General features: G+C 35.8%; 1 protein-coding gene across 6 annotated transcripts in view; it reads right to left on the bottom strand.

Moving 5' to 3' along the window:
* LOC23687794 (probable G-protein coupled receptor Mth-like 1) overlaps positions 1-17,788 on the bottom strand; it is a 427,687-nt gene that overhangs the window by 368,593 nt on the left and 41,306 nt on the right. For all 6 annotated transcript variants that reach the window (XM_011495351.2, XM_021848077.1, XM_021848076.1 and 3 more), the window contains exon 3: positions 6,599-6,815. In XM_011495351.2, coding sequence (XP_011493653.2) covers positions 6,599-6,815 — 217 coding nt within the window. The remainder of the gene's footprint in view (positions 1-6,598; positions 6,816-17,788) is intronic.

The raw sequence follows: 17,788 nt of genomic DNA, 5'->3' as shown, positions 1-17,788 counted from the left end.
ACATATTTCATGTTTCTCCATTCCAGAAATATTTTATTTTGATTGAGTGAATCGTAGCTGAATTGTTTATTGTTTGATCAAAACCTATATACTAAAGTATTTAAAAAAGTATGCACGGTAATAAAAATATAAACGAAATTTTCAAATGAAAATTTGAAGTTCATTGTTCCTAAATACCGCAAAATTGATGTTATTAATTTTTGGATATGTTTTGCAGTATATATATTTGTAATTTCTTGCACAATGCCTCAAAACGGAAAATTTTTGGATAAAAAATAAATTATTTAAAAAAATAAATTAAACGAATTTATGTTAAACGATATTTTTGGTGCGTTTTTTTTTTTTTGAGTACAGAAAAATAACTATATATTTTTAAATATGAAAAATTTCTATCGAAAAATACTCAAGTAAAATTTAGCTGAGATATACACGGTAAATCTAAACGAGGCATTAAAAATGTGATTCTATCACAACGGTGTACCTTTGGTCCCCAGGGCTAAGCCCGGCTAATGGGTAAAGCCCTCTCATCGCGGCAAGATCGTACAACCATAGAGAAGGAGTTTGTTTTTTTTATGTTTTTTTTTATATAAATACACTGCAATTTTATTTTTTAATTATATCAACTACTTTCTTGTTATCGTCACAGCTCAAAAATTGTCTAACTTCAATTTGTGTTTCAGAGATAGGGATAAACGAATGATATTTCTGAGTGCCTTGAACTGTTTTTGTAATTGAAAATAGTTGATTAAGTTCTTGTGCAATGATATCATATTCCTCAGTAGTTGAATAACAAAAGAAGATTTGTGTAAGCTGCTCTTCTTTCCGATTATGAGCCCAATCGTATAGTTCCTTAGCATTTTTTATCGGATGTTCACGTTCTTTGGCAAGACTGACTCTAAAATTTTCCGGAATGGAGAAACACGAAATATGTTTGAAAAGGGCCTATTTTTCTTTTTTTATTTGAAAATTTTATATAAATATGAGTATATCTCGAAATTGATGCAACCTAGAAAAATTTCACTTAAGTACTCTTCCAATGCATTTTCTGTACTATCAAATAAACACATAAACAATACTGTTTTCCTTTATTTTGATTTTTTTCAAAATTTGTATTATTTTAAAAAATCATAACTTTTTTGTCCATAATTCTTCCATTATGAAACATTGTGCAATAAATCACATAAGTTGTCCCCCAGAACATGTCCAAAAATAATAAAAATCACAGATGCATTTTCATAGAAAATCGATTTTAATTTTTTTTTATTAAAAAAATCTCATTATTTTTTACCGTGCATATTTTTTTTCCAAGAAGTCCTAAACAATACCTACAACAACCACAAAATATATCCAAAAATTAAAAACATCAATGTTGCGGTTTTTAAGAACTATTAGCTTCAAATTTTCATTTGAAAATATCGTTTATATTTTTTACCGTGCACTCTTTTTTCAATACTTAAGCATAAATGTTTTGATCAAACGATAAACGCTTTAGCTACGATTCGCTCAATCAAAATATTTTTTTTTCTGGAATGGAGAAACACGGAATATGCTTGAAAAGGGCCTATGTTTCTTTTTTTATTTGAAAATTTTATATAAATATGAGTATATTTCAAAATTGATGCAACCTAGAAAAAATTTACTTAAGTACTTTTCGATTGCAATTTTTCTGTACTTTCAAATAATCACATAAAAAATTATTGTTTTCCTTTATTTCGATTTTTTTTTCAAAATCTGTAATGTTAGGAAGTCGAGCACTCGACACTGAAGAAGTCTGTAAGTCGCAGACGAAATAGGCCTATCTGTCAAGATAAGCAACACATATTAGAGTTTAAAGGTATTTGCTCACCTTAGTGATTTTAGTATTTTATTTTTTTTTTTTTTGCAAAAAGTGAAGTGTTAAAGTTCATTTGTAGTTTTAGATCTATTCGTCTAAAAACTTATTAGCTCGGAAAACACTTCCAGGGTTTCGCTAGTGGGCCAACATTTTATTCGCTTATATTTCAATCCACTGATAAAATATAAAGTTGCTGTCTTCGACAAAGTTGATCAACTAAATAAGACCTAGTCACCTAAAACCTAATTGGTTAGAATATCACTCTCAAAACCATGCTAATGAGTAAAAATATTAGACACAAAGTTGATGTCTTTAACAAAGTTAATCAATTAAATTTGAAACCTATTCACCTGAAAACATTTTAAGAATTCAGATGAATCTCAGTTCAGTGATAAGGCATAAGCATTAATGACCGTACGGTTCGTAATTGTTACTTCGTAATTGACTGGAATAAACAAAACTGCACTGGAAATCTACAGAAGTAGCTTGGGTGTAGCATACCATCATCGATGTACGATTTAGATGACTCCAAACTTAATAATGTCAATAATGGCACCGACCATGTCATTACGGTCATCGGAGAAGGGAAGGAATGTTAGTGACGTCCATTGCACATTGGGCCAAGGACATAATTCAGCCGGACAAATTCTCTAGCGCTTTAAGAGTGCATTCTTTCAGGTTGTTGTCTTCGGAGACTTATCTTGGATTTATTTGTTCTTTAATTTGATGATAAAAGTTAGTTGGAAATTTTGCCGCATAAGTGGCGCTGCGATGTAAACTTTTTGACGTTAACTACGTCTTACGGCAATATACTGGGTTTCAACTGAAAATCTAAAATGTTGCGACCGTCACGGAATTAGGTGAGATTTTGAATACTAATAATTCAGCCATTTATCGGTAGATTTTCAATATTTTCCCACTATTCGATTGGAAATTTATACAACATTTTACTCAATTGGAGAAAACATTTGATTTTTGACGATGAACTGTCGAAAATTTGGGAAATGTCGACCCCTTTCTTACGCAACCAAACACGTTCAAACACGTGGGTTGGGAAGCGCACTATAAAAGCAGACCAATTTCTGCTTCTTCGCTCATTCTTCTTTTGACGTTAACTACATCTTACAGCAATATACTGGGTGTCAATTGAAAATCTAAAATGTTGCGACCGTCACGATATTATGTTAGAGGCTGCAACTATGACAATCGAGTAAAATTTAAATGCAGAAAATCACTTGGCGTAGTTAAAAAAGTTTGCATCGTAGCGCCACTATGCGGTGAAATTTTCAACTAACTTTTATCATCAAATTAAAGAACAAATAAATCCAAGATAAGTCTCCGAAGACAACAACCTGAAACAATGCACTCCTAAAGCGCTAGAGGATTTGTCTGGCTAAATTATGTCCCCGGTCCAGTGTGCATTGCTACTAGAGACCGATATCACCTCTGCATCTCATTGGTATTCACAGACAGGAGTTGTTAATGGGAGGGTTCAAAAACTTCATGATCAGGATTCACCTTGGTAAGTGATGTAGCTTTAGTTTAAAAAGTTATCAGTGCGTCGACATTTTCAATGTCAAACTATTCAAAGGATATTTTTAGTAATTACGACGAAAAAATAAAATAATAAGTACGTATATCCCTTTTTTGTAAAACAGAAATAAGGGCGCATGCATACACATACACATACACATAAAGTATGAAACGAGCTCACCACATGAATTCAAAACAAAACACATATAATGCTCCAAAGTAGTCTTAATACTGTTGAAAGCATGTAAGCATTGAAAGCATTGCGGGCTTCGTAGCCGTGCAGTTAGTGTCATCAATGCATTTAGCCGCATCGTACTAAGGAGTGTGGGTTCGATTCCCGCCTCAGGCCGAAAAACTTTTCGACAGGAATTTTTTCCGACTGTGCCACTGGGCGTTGCATGCTAGTCCGTTGTCTTTTTTTAATTTGTATTATCAAATTTTGTTATACAGATGATGTATTCTACGTTACAGGGAAAAAAACATGAGCCTATTTTTTGGTTGATTAGGACGAGAGAAACGAGAACATAAAGTGTAGAAATCTGAAACAAAATGATGAAACTTATTCACTTCGTGACTGTTACAAATTTAAGCATATTGGCATTTTATGCAAGAAGTCAGGCACTTCCTAAATACCATTTATAACGAAATGGTTGAAAAAAACTTTGAATTTCCTGTAAATCAAAATTTTATTATAACTCTTAGTGGAATCCTTGGTTAAACTTTTTAATTCGTGGTAGAATTTAAAACTATTTGTTGATGGGATTTCAAGTAAAATTTTCGACATGGTTAAAAATGAATTTTTAGGTGGATTTCTTGAAAGAAAAAAACACTGGAGTTCCAATTTGTTCAACCGTTGGAATTAGTATCAGAAAAGAATTCTACTAAATTCCATCAGATATCCTGCCAGCAATTTATCCTCAGTTGTCACTCAAATTTTGATAAAATACATCCAAGAATTCATTAAACAAATTTTGACAAAAATATCAAGGAAATTGCCAGTAATTTCTACAGAAACTTATCAAATTTCTTAACAGGTTTCCTGGGAGAATTTGATGTGCATTTGCTGGTTTAATTGATAGTGGAATCTCCAGTGAACTTCAAAAATAAAAACGAGAGTCCTTTTCTATTAATTTTTAAAATATTTTCGGGAGAAGCTGATAATTTGATAGAATTTCAGTCGAAATTCCGCGAATGTCTGAAAATTTCGAAAAGCTTGAAGGAGTTTTTGGCGGTATTCCTGACATTTTTTTAAATATCTTTTTTTTTTCGAAAGAGTTATAGAGGCATTTCTAAAATGCAATTTTCGGATTGATTTTTAAATTCTTGTGAAGTTTTTGGCATAATTTGGAAGAAAACCTATAAAACCTCCTGATGTGTTATTTAAGGTATGTATTTTTGAGTGATGCTTCATATTATGTATGATACTTTTATTTTTTATTCTCTCTTTTTTGGTTCAGGATTGGATGGAAGAAAATGTTCGCAGGTCCGTCCCGTTTTTGACGATTCCAAATAGATTCTGATTCTTGATTCTTCTTGAAGATTTTGGCTCTGATATGGATCAATGCCGTTTGAGCCTTTAGTGTATAATAATTGTTACAGCGATTTTAGAACAGATGTAGAGGTTTTATGCCTTGTTGAGAAAGATATCTTAAATGATTATCACTCAAAAGGACTTCTCCCTTTTTCTAAATGTTTATTTGAAATAAATAAATGAGTTTCTGCTGGCCTGCAGCAATAATAGCTCAAAAAAGTTTGCCAAATATCTTCAGAAATTCCACCGCAATACAATTGTCAAGGATATAATGCTTTTCCTAGCATTGAATGACAAGTTGTTCCTGAAAATCTTAAAGAAATTCTTGCATAAGTAGACATTATTACTAAATCAAATAAATCTTGGTAAAATAAAGTCCCTTGAACAAATTTCTGAAGGATTTTTTTTTAACATCTACAGACATCTCTGAAGACAATACTTTGAAGAATGCCTATAAAACCAATTATCAACTGTGTACTGCGACCGAAGAAAAAAAAATCAGAAAAATAGTTTCCCACGCTTCGAGATAGACGATTATTGTTTTTTTTTCACATGCATAACATCCATAGCGAATGAAAAAAATTGCGTATCATGTCTAAGGATTAACTTGTTAAACAGTAGAGAATTGTTTCAAAATGAGCAATCAATCCGGAGCAAGTTAGACTTATTTCTAACATACACATCGAAAGAATTTCTAGCCCATATTCTACAAGGCATGTGTGGAAACAAATAATTTTGCTAATCGTTGTCAGTCTTTCTGAATTTGCTAGATTTCGGCAAGAGAAGTTGAACTCCATTGGTGAAATCACCGTTTCCTTTTTCCTTCAAAATCGCAAAGAAAGGATTTTCAAACCATCTAGCGTTGCACTGACTGTTTGGTTCTCTAGATTTGAGCTTTTCAGATGTAAATTCTACATGTGGATATGTTATATCTTCTCATTAAGATGATTTTGAAGATGAAGATGACTTTACTTTGAATATTATTGCAAGATGCACTCTGTTAGATCAATATATCTTGAAGGAGGAACTTAGTCCATCTTGCTTTCATTAGCAAGCTAATTGCTGCATTGCTCCCAATTTTTGGATTCCCTTGATCCGCTTATGTTTCCATGCCCGAGTAGAGTACCGCACAGACCCGACTCTATTCGGCCGTAGTGAATTGACTCGGAAAAGCCTATTATTACCGTCCATCCATACTGAAAAGACCAGTCCCCCAACCAATCATTCCTTCCCAAACCTTACCCCAAGTCAGTCGACGAATGACTCTCGTTTCAGTCTTGTTTCCTTCGCAGAGCCCAATTTATGGGTCTACTTCTCGAAAGACAAAAGCATATTATTGCACCACCAGTAGTACTCGTTGCAACTTTATTTTTTCGCTTTGTTCAACTCGTGGAGTGGCCAGTTTTCGGAACTATAAATTAGCTAAACTTGTTCTAGTGGGGAGGGGCAAAAGGGTTAGGGCAAGAGGAACGCTCTTTGACCAGTGAGTTGAAAATTTCGAAACATTTATCTCCTTGGCCGTGCGGTTTGGATTCTTGGTTCACTGTGCCAGCGACTTCAAGGCGCTTCGCCACCGAAAGCATCTTAACTATGCGAAATGTTTCATAATAAGATCTTAATTATAGATAATTACCATGGGATGCTGAAAGTTACGAACCTTGGTTTCATAAATACCCATTCTCATAAAGGGAGAAACTTACCTATCATTGTGCAGGCCGGACCGGTTATCGTGTTTCCGGACAGCTGGACGATGGCCAAGAAGAGGTCACCAATCAGCAGACACGCTACGTAGTGCGTCTGACAGCGCCAGTGCAGTACGTGATGCTGCGAAGTTACCAGGTAGCCGGTGGCCAAAGTCGCTCCGAGGAATATCACCGAAACGAGAAGACCTGCCGCGTACAGAGCGAATCGGACGTCCTGAAAATAAGAGGGAAAAATTGATAAATATTAACTGAAGCTGGATACTAATGTAAATTTATCTCGGGAACCCATGCCAGTAAACCGATTCCCCATCAAAATCGTCCAGAGAACACACACATCACACCCATCCCTCAATCGTTCTATGTTCCCAGATTGGAAGGTGCAGAAAATTAATTCAATTTATCCCCGCTCATGTCATACCGACAGAAAACAGGACCAGATCGGGGTCCCCTCGAGGGTATTCTCTTCCATCACACTGGGATCCCATCCCATCCCGTTCATCTGTTGTCGTCCAACCGGAACAAATGCCCGGTAAGAGCCCAGATAACATCATGTCGAAGTGTTGACTTTCAAACGCCAAACCGTTTCGCTCGCCCATCATCCCTCTGCGTGAACGCCATCATTGTTCAGTTCATCCGCTGGAGTGACGGGACAGATGATTGAGGATGAGTTCCCGCAGCAAACCAGACACAAACAGACAATTTTACCTCTCCCTTCCCCCCCACAAAGTCCATTGGCTCGAAAAAGACGTAATCACGTAAAACGACGACGCGATGAGCGAGGGGTGCCATAATTGAAATTGATTTCTGTAAAATATTTAAAAGGTTCAATTTAGCGGAAACTCCGGGACGGCGCAAGGACAAGGACGCGAGGTGGTGGCAGCTAGCAGTGAATGTAGCCAGGAGGCATAAAATCTGGTAATTTGATCCAGTTTGCATTCATAATCCACTTCTGCTGGGAGATTTCACGAGTGACTGACTGTGGCTGGCTGAGTTGCGGATTGGTCGCGTTTTGTTCGCGATGCGAAGAAAATCAACAATTGGAGTAAGGAGCAGCGCGGGTTATTGTTGGTTGGTGGCGATGATTAACGAAGAGGGACCCGTTCTGATGATGGGGACCTTTGTTAGGCTGTTGGGAGATAAATGATGGGGCAGCATGATTGGCATGACAATTTGTACAATTAAGGTCAAGTTGTGGGGAGTGGGAATGTGGAAGAATTTCATTCGGAATGTAAGCGTATTTGCCTAATGGCTTTTCTTGCAAAATTAGACAAAATGGTTTGACTGAATTCAGTGACGAAATGCTGTTTTCCTATACAAAATGATAATTTGTAGTTCGCCGCTCATTTTTTGGATAATTCGCCCTACCTTAGATAGCTTAGATACAGTGCTCCAGAATTGTACTTTTTGTATCAAATTCATTATTCAGTCAGTGACAAAAGTTAGTAACGATGCTAACTACTCAACTGGTGAGCTCGTTCCATGCTTATTTTTATCGTGACAACGTTACGTTTAAGAAATTTTCAAACAAACTATGGATGTTACATAACTACAAGCGTCGACATAAATTCTTATCTCTGATACATATAATTTTAATATACACGTACCTTTATTTTTCTGTCATTACTAAAAATAACTTTCGAACAATTCGACATAATGAAAGCCGACGGCAGTGGGGTTTTTCGAAAGCTACAGAGCTCATATTTGGCCACAATATTCGTCGTATTAAAGCACTTCTTATTGCAAAGAATCAGACAATTCGGCCCAGAAAACCTCCCCATGCCAAAGTGAATCATGGAAGTGACCAAGTAGCTCTACATCCTACCACGAACAATAATTCAAAACTACTATTTTTTTGTTCAGGTTCTGTGGTGATTGTGGAGATGCAGAGGTATTCTCGGTCTCTGGAGGCAACAATCATTACACATTAACATTTCTTCCCCATACCAACTGACTGTGATGGCTTGGCCAGCGCCCTTATTGATCAATAATATTTCTTCTTCTTCTTCTTGGCATTACGTCCTCACTGGGACAGAGCCTGCTCTTTGCCAAAGTTGCCATTTTCGCATTCGTATATAATATGGCAGGTACGATGATACTTCATGCCCAGGAAGTCAAGGAAATTTCCATAACGAAAAGATTCTGGACCGACCGAGAATCGAACCCAGACACCTTTAGCATGGCTTTGTTTTGTAGCTGCGGACTCTAACCACTCGGCTAAGGAAGCCCCCTAAATAATATGAGAGCTGTAATTTCATTCACATTATCGAATGTTTAAATACAACTCTGACCAAACCCAAGAAGGTTTGCAATTAATTGATTTCCACGGTAGTCAGAAAGGTTTCCATCAATATCCTAAAGATTCTCATCGGATTCCCAAGGACTGCTACTGGTATTCTAAAGATTTATTAGACAATGAAAGATTCCCTTCGAAATCCAAACGGCATGTCAAAAAATTATACAAGAATTTTAAAGCTTGTAATATGAATTCCATAGATTCTCCGAAGATTCCATAGAACTCTAAAAAATTAAAATTATCAACGCACTATCACTATCTGGCAATGAGAAATTTTCTATAATTAAGCCGCAAGGAGGCGCCAGCAACGAATTTTATTCAATCATCTGTATCTCAAGATCCTTATTGGCTAGAAAGTTCGTGTCTTCGGCAAAGCTGTAACGCAAGTAACCAATTTTCTTTATTTTTCTATATCCTAAGAAATTTTTCAGCTAGAGGGTTGATGTCTTCGACAAACATGGTCAGTAGATAAAGGGATTTCACAAAATTAAGAATTCATCCGCTAGGTGGGTCTAAAATTGTCATTATCATCCATTCAACGAATATCTCAAGATCCCGATAAGCTAGAAGGTGATGTCTTCGGTAGAGTTGTTCAGCAAAACAAGGGCCAGCTGAGAATGAAAAATTTAATTCAGAATATAGCCGCTAGATGGCGCCAGCTACAAATTTCATTCGATCATCTGTTCCTCAGGATCCTGATCAGCTAAAAGGTTGGCGTTTTCGGCAAAACTGGTCACATTTACTTTAAAATTTATTCAAAATAAATTGATCTGCTGGTCTCTAAATGGTAAATCATTTGAAAATTCAAGGTTCGTCCCGGGCTTTTGAGGGTTAAAGTAACTTCAAGAATGCCTATCGAAATCCCAAAATTCCTTCCGGAATGTCTGAGTCTCTAAAGAATATTAAGTATTTCTATAAAAATTCAGAATACCTAACGAAATCCTAATATTCCTACGAACTATCGAAAATTTTATTGCTTTTCATTCATACCACTCAACGCACATTTTAGCAGGAAAAAAGTGTTTTCTTTGTTCTCACTGATTTTAGACGTGTGATGTCTTCAGAGAAGTGGACCATAATTGAGTTTTGCATCTTCTAAGAAAAAAAGTTGAATAGAATGACCTTCATTTAGGATTTAATTTTGACTCATTTTTTTGTTAGTGTGCGGTAATTTGTGTTTTCCCTCTTCATAAAACTGTTGGAAAATGTTATCTCGAACAACTTTGTCGGAGACACTTTTGATCTAATCTTAATTTGAACGAAGTAAATCTATTCTGAAAGTTTTTACTTAAGGTGCACCCGAAAAACATGTTTCTTGGCCTAACTTTTTTTTCAGTTTAACGTGGATGTGGTCTTGTAGAATGTGGAAGAGCTCTAGAGAAAGTTATGATACACATTTTTTCTGAACATTGCAAGTTTGTAGTTCTTGTGATTTTGAAGTTATAAGGAAATTTAAGTGTAAAACTATGAAACTTGTAGATCAGTGGTTCCCAACCTTTTTGAAGCTGCGTTCTTGAAATCAAAATTTATGAAAACGAAGGATTTGCCAGAACTATGACCATTAAGTCATGCAAAGACATTACATCCTGAAATAACATTAAAATTGTATTTCTTGAAATACATATCCACCCAAGCAACTAAAAGTTCGGATTTTACTTAAACAGTGAACCCAAAAATTCACTTCTGGTAGATTTTATCGCTGATTAAGAGAACATAACGAGTATTAACAGAACTTGAATCTCCAAAAAGTAAATCATGCACTTTTTAGCAACTAGAAAGTTCGGTTCTCCGACATTACCCGGAAAACCATTACCCGGAATGCAATTTGCCGGAAGACCATTACCCGGAAAACCATTTACCGGAATGAACCATTTACCGGAAGACCATTACCCGGAAGGACCATTTACCGGAAAATTATTTCTCCATTTCTCGCCATTTTCATTAACGTCCTTTAAACCGTTTTACGGTACTTCAGTCAGTATTTCGACTTGAAATATTTTAAATGATCACCGACGATAATGAACAGGGGATGTTCTTCCTTCAAAAAACAACCATTGAAGAGAAGTCTAACATACTTCGTACTTGATCATGTCAATATGCACCATCTTCATATATTTGCATTTCATAGATGATTCACCCTTCTTTTAAAAACAAGCTGTTCTTTCAGCTTATCTTTCAGCTTGTCTTGGCTGAACTGGCTAAATTTGGCTACAACTATGTAACTTTACTTTCGACATTCGACCGTCTAGAAGGTTCTCCAAGTGTTAATAAATAAGCAATGGTTAGAATTTTTAACACGATTGGTTGTGCTACTTTTCGCCGAGTGTCAATTCACCGAATGTTGTTTCTGTAAACGTCAACCAAATGCAAATCCTTCGTATATCCCTTATTCTAGAATAACCCATTTCGGGTCATCTGATATTCACCCTTCTTTATTTGGTTGGCGGTTCTTTCGAGTTCCACCGATCTCGGAATTTTTGTGTTTAGTCGAAAATGACCAAATACCTTCTTCTTATGATTGTTACAATTCTTTCTAGTATATTTTTCTGGATTCGGGATACAGGCATTCAGAGTTATGACATTCGTAGAAAAATAGCACAATCAAGGAAATTCAAAGGAAAAGTAGATCTATTGAGGTTCAATATCTCGGAATCCAGAGATGGACGTCACAATGGCGTAAAGTGTCCCTACTCTCGATCACCAAGGCACTCTTAGTTTCGTCTTGATTTTTTAGATTTCCTCAAACCTAAAGACTCCCCTAAATCAAGGCGTTTTTTTACGACGACAGGGACATGCGCTGCATGCACAGTTTGATAAGCGCGTCTAACCCACAGCGACGCAATTTCGCAGCGATTTTCGTCGTGTCCGTCTAGATGGTTTCATATAAGAGTGCTTGCAACGACTCAACAACGAAATCACGTCGACTTTTTGTCGAATTCGCTTAAAAAATCGTGTTGATTTGGGGGAGCTTTGAAGCTAAAATGAGAATTGCACTGTACTGCACAGTTTTTTTTTTTTTTTTTTGAATTTGATTCTAAACTGTTTTAACTGAAGGGGATAAGAAAACTATCATAAATCCAAACATTTTCAAATGCTGGGATGTTCCATTTACTCCAATGCACCCTACCTTAATTGATAGGCGATTTTTTCGATTTATATTGAACTCGTTAATATTTGACATAATATATATAGGGTCGGTGTTCCCTTAGTGGACAGTCCCCTATAGTCGCACTAGTGGCTTTTTACGGCCGTCTTGCTATAAATCTTTTCAAAATATATTTTGACATGAAGGTCAGGAGCTATTTATCTAAGTACCATTGATACACAGCTTCATTTTGTTCAAAAAATGATCGAAATAATTAGTTTTGCTTAAAATTTGAGCTCCCTTGCGCCTATAGTTAACCTATTGTTCCTATAGTAGCACTACTGAGAGAAACTATTTTTTATTTTACGAAATAATTGATCTATTAAGAACTTTTTTACATCAAACAAAAGCTTTTGATCAACATTTTGTAGAAAAAATATAGAAGTTTCATAAAAATACGGTTTTGATAAGTATTTTGCCAATGCCGTGATGCTAGTGCTACTATAGGAACAGAAATTAGAAATAGTGCTACTATAGGCACATGTATTCCTATAGTGGCACACGCGATAATAAATACAAACATTTGAGTTTTCGTAGTTTTCATATTTTTCCCACAAAACCAAGAGAAAAAGCTTTCAGATGATGTAAAAATAATGACGCTAGCGTTATTTTTCGATTTTATACGAATTTTTGTTCTTAGCTATGCGGCTATTGGTACATCGACCCTAACACAAAAAATTCTTTTCAATATTTTTATCCTTGCCTGTAATGTTGAGTTTTATAGCCCAAATTTGAGGATATAGTTTTTCGATCTATAGGGAGCCGGATCCTATTCTTGACATTTTTGATTCACTTCGGCAGTGGGGTTTTTCGGAAGGTACTTAATTCATATTTGGCCACAATGTGCGTCGTACTGTAGTGCTTCTTTTTGCAAAATTTCAGCAAACTTGACGACGTTTCAGAGTACTTACATACTTGTCAAACTATGAACGAATGTAAAAGGGGTCGATTGACATTGGCTCTTAGTTATTAACTGTAGAAATGCTACTAGAATAGCTTTGTCCTAGTTGAGTCGTAACGCCGGCATAAAGAAAAACATATTTGGCCCATAGCTGTTTGAAGATGACTTTTGAAAAAGTGTTTATGGAAACCGAGGCAAGAATGTCCATGGTTAGCGTGACATAATTTGTGCTCATCATCAATGAAAGAGAATAAATATTGTACACAATGTACTGAAAAAGGTCGTCGAAAATGGGAAATTTGGCTTTCCGGGTAATGGTGCATTCCGGTAAATGGTACATTCCGGTAAATGGTTTTTCCGGGTAATGGTACATTCCGGTAAGTGGTATTCCGGTAAATTGCATTCCGGGTAATGGTATTCCGGGTAATGGTATAGAATCAGAAAGTTCAGAACAAGTTCAAGTCCAACTTTTTCTCTACTTTATGGTAAACATCATTCTATTTAAGCTACTTAAACGAACTTTATGTGAACTCAAGTTCGGTTAATTACATAAAAAGCGAGCTGCTTAAGCCAAAACATGCCTTTTTATCTGAACTTTTGGTTGCTTGGGCAAGCAGCAATTGAAGTTGTCCCCAGAAATTCAACAAGGATATTGGAAAAATGCGCTAGTGATCTTGTCTGTGATGGCAAGAGCATCATTACGAGGCACAGGCGAGATTTCATCTGAAATTCACCACAGAATATGTAATAAAGTTACTTTAAAACTCTGGAGAAATCCACCTAATATCGATAGAAGACTATAACCTGTATCTTTGTTGAAGCCTACTAAGTAGTTTTCAAACGCGATCTTACCAAGATCCAATCAAAATTTTAAAGATCTGATCCATGATAAGATTACAACATCGGACCCTGCCAAAAATTCATCAGATTTTTTGGGATATTGTTAAAAGTTCCCTCGGAAAAGCCTCCAATGATCTTGAAAAATTTGAAACATTTTTCTCAGGATTTTTTCCAAGAATATTATCAGAACTCCACAAAATCGTTGTCAGAAATCCTCAAAAGATGTTGCGTGAAATATATCAGGTATTTCCTCTGGAACTAACTATGGATGTTTTAAAATCATGTTCATAAAGCAAGAAAAATGGGATGAGAAGGGGAAACATTCAATTGGAATTTTTCGCTGACAATGTAAAAATATCGTCCAGAATTATCCAAAAAATCTAACAAGAATGAGAACCGCGAAACAATTCTAAAGGGCCAATGAGAAATTTGTAAACAAAACGGGTTTTGATACCATCCGATAGCCTCTCCTTACACCCACAAACTGTCATTGGCCTTAGAATGGAGATAGGTCAATGGCTCTCTCTTGCGCATTCGTTGAAAACCTAAACGGTCTAGCCTTGGCCCAAGGGACGTTAATAAAATTCATTTTGTCCTAAAAAAAATGCCCATGTCTGGTTAAAAATCGAAAATGGGCCAAGCATTTGAAATCATCATTTACTGTACATTTTTGTCGATTTTCAGAATAATATCGATTATTAACGTGTAGTATTTGTAAATCGTCAATCAACGAGCAAGAAATGACATTGATTGATTTGAATACTGAGAAATAAGAATTAAAAATATAATGAACAATATTCACATCAAATTTTCTCATAATCAACGATTGGCAATACAATAGGCAATTTTTGCTTCAAAAACTATGAAGACGTCTTCTTCTTCTTCTTGGCATTAACGTCCTGACTAGGACAGAGCCTGCTTCTCAGCTTAGTGTTCTTATGAGCACTTCCACAGTTATTACCTGAGAGCTTTCTTTGACAAATTTGCCATTTTCCCATTCGTATATCGTATGGCAAGTACGATGATACTTTATGTCCAGGGAAGTCAAAGATATTTACATTACGAAAACATCCTGGACCAACCGGGAATCGAACCCAGACACCTTCAGCATGGCTTTGCCTTGTAGCCGCGGACTCTAACCACTCGGCTAAGGAAGGCCCCATGAAGACGTCACTTTTTGTAAATTGAGAAAACACACTTAAAAAACTTGAAATTCGCTTGTTACTCAGCAAAACTGTGTCTCATTACTTCCTCTATAACTTTTCTAAAGATTACATTTTCGTTTATTTGAAAACAAAAAAGTAGGCCAAAAAACATGTTTTTTGGGTCCACCCCAATTTAAAACTTTCAAAATCAATTTACTTAGCTGAAATCAAGAGTTAGATCAGAAGTGTCTTTAACAAAGTTGTTTATAAAAACGTTTTAAAGAAGTGCTCAAAAGACCGCAACCACAAATTACCACAAGCAAAAAAAGTTTTAGTCAACCTTGAATCCTAAATAAAAACCACCCTATTCATTTTTTTTTCTTAGACGATGTAAAACTCAATAACAGAGAGTAGAGGAAACACTATTTTCCTGCTAAAATTTAGATTCTGAGAATTGTGCAACGCTACTTCTTACGCAGAACAAGCAGTGCATTATTTAGTGCTTGAACGACTGTATAAATTCAAGCATGATTTTTCAATGCGACGTATATGCAAAAATAAACAATTTGAGATTTGCTTTGTATTTGCTTGACAAACACATAATCTACATATTTAGTCTACAAAGGTATTCCTAACACATTTTTTTATTTTTTAAAATAAGTTTTAATTATGTCCTATGTGCACTTTACTCAGTCATGCAAGCACATAAATCGCACTCACGCTCATAGTAAAACGACATATGTGCAGAATCAAAGCATATAATTACAATCAACAGATACGACATACTGTTTCTGAATCACTAAACATGTTGGAAATCGAGAGATTCGGATTTCCACAGCTGACGGGTCGGCAAGATGTTAATAAAAGAGAATTTACGTCGTCTTCAGCCAAATGCTGTACAGACTGAACAATCACTAACATTAGGCAACGGACAACACGGTACACCCGGGCTACACCGGGTTATTGAAAAAAAATTCGTTTGACGAAAAGTTTCCTTCGACTGGAGCGGGAATAGAACCAATGCTTCTTGACACAATACGCCTAAACGACTAACTCCGCTAACCGCTCGGCCACGAAGCCCACCCATGATGTGGAACACCAACAGTATACGGTTTTAGACAATAGGTATTTCTCACAAATGCTACTTCTTCATTTCTCGAAAATTTATTCAAATAGCCACAAGTCAGAGAAGTAAACAAACTTACTTTATCGGTCCTGAACCAACTCGATTTTTCACTTTTAGAACGTTTAATTTCCGGATGTACAAAACGTCGTAAGTAAGATTTTCAAGTTTCGCAACCTAACCGCAAATTTCACCGTTCCGATGTATGGGAAGACAAAATGATTTAACCACGAATCAAAATAATGCACTACTTAAGTCGATTTCACACTGGTCAAAAAACGACGTAAGTAGTTAAATGAAACGACCTATCATTTTGTCATAAAAGTTTTGTAGGTAATAATAGAAACTACCTAGTTTTTGAATGCCAACTGATTGTATGAAAAACAAAATGTTCCAAAGGAAGAGAGGTTGTAATTCTTCTCAATTAAGTTCCTCAAAACCGTATTAAAGTTACTTACGTTGATTTCAAGAAGTGATCGAGATTTGCTTTGGTACTCACGGCTCAGTCCGGTGATCCTGTTAGTCGAGATGAAATTGGGAACATTTGGAAACCAATATTCGTTGTAGTTGAACACAGCAACTGGCGAATTAACTAACTTTATTAGGTTTTTAAGGGAATTTACAAGCCGACGTATGTGCAACTTCAAAACAAACACCGGTGTATCTGATGTGACACAAGCGCAAAACAAGTTGCCAAATCAACGCATCAAACAAGATATATGTAACAATCAAGGTATGATATCGACGAATCTTCATGGTGTATGTGATACGCTCCAAACAAAAGGGTTTATTTGATAATTTAATCAATTTTTCAATCCAATTCAACACAAATCAGCATTGCCTAATAGTGGTTGGAAACAGTGTTCTTCTTTTCAATTTATAGTAGATACAGAAAAAAAAGTGAAAAACATTCTAAACAGGAGTAAAAAGCTTTACAATCTATTAAAAAGCATTTTTCTAGAAACCTCCCGAGTGTTAGATAAGTCGTTTTAAAAAATTATGCTTACACTGTCTTATTATCCTTTAACAACAAAGTAAATTCCATAGTAGAGTTCCCAAAACATTTCTAAAAGAATTCAAAAAGAAGTTTATTTTGAGAAGTTTTTGGATAAATTTTTAGAAGAAAAAATATGGGAAAATTTATGTGGAAATGTCTGGATGCGTTGTTGCAGAAATTCTTTGAAGTATATTTGGAAGAACCCCATGAAGGGCTCATGAGGGAATTAATGTTGTCATCTGGAGAACTTTCCAAAGAAATTAACTAGTTCTTGAAACATTGGTAGCATCCCTGAAAGTATGCCTCAAGGAAATCAAAGTTCTTTTTCTTCTTTCTGGCGTTTACGTCCCCACTGGGACAGAGCCTGCTTCTCAGCTGTTCTTATGAGCACTTCCACAGTTATTAACTGAGAGCTTACTATGCCGATGACCATTTTTGCATGTGTATATCGTGTGGCAGGTACGAAGATACTCTATGTCCTGGGAAGTCGAGAAAATTTCCAACCCGAAAAGATCCTCGACCGATGGGATTCGAACCCACGACCCTCAGCTTGGTCATGCTGAATAGCTGCGCGTTTACCGCTACGGCTATCTGGGTCCCAAGGAAATCGAAGTCTTTTTCCCGAAAAAAAAACTCATGACAAAATATCCGAAAGAACTTGTTAGGAAAATACTAGATGTTCCATCCCTTGTGTTTTCAAACCAAAATCTATAGAATATATTGAGCATGCTTTTGAAAAATAC

Source organism: Aedes aegypti, chromosome 2 (assembly GCF_002204515.2).
Source record: "Aedes aegypti strain LVP_AGWG chromosome 2, AaegL5.0 Primary Assembly, whole genome shotgun sequence".
Lineage (NCBI taxonomy): Eukaryota > Metazoa > Arthropoda > Insecta > Diptera > Culicidae > Aedes > Aedes aegypti.
This window is presented reverse-complemented; position numbering and strand designations above follow the sequence as displayed.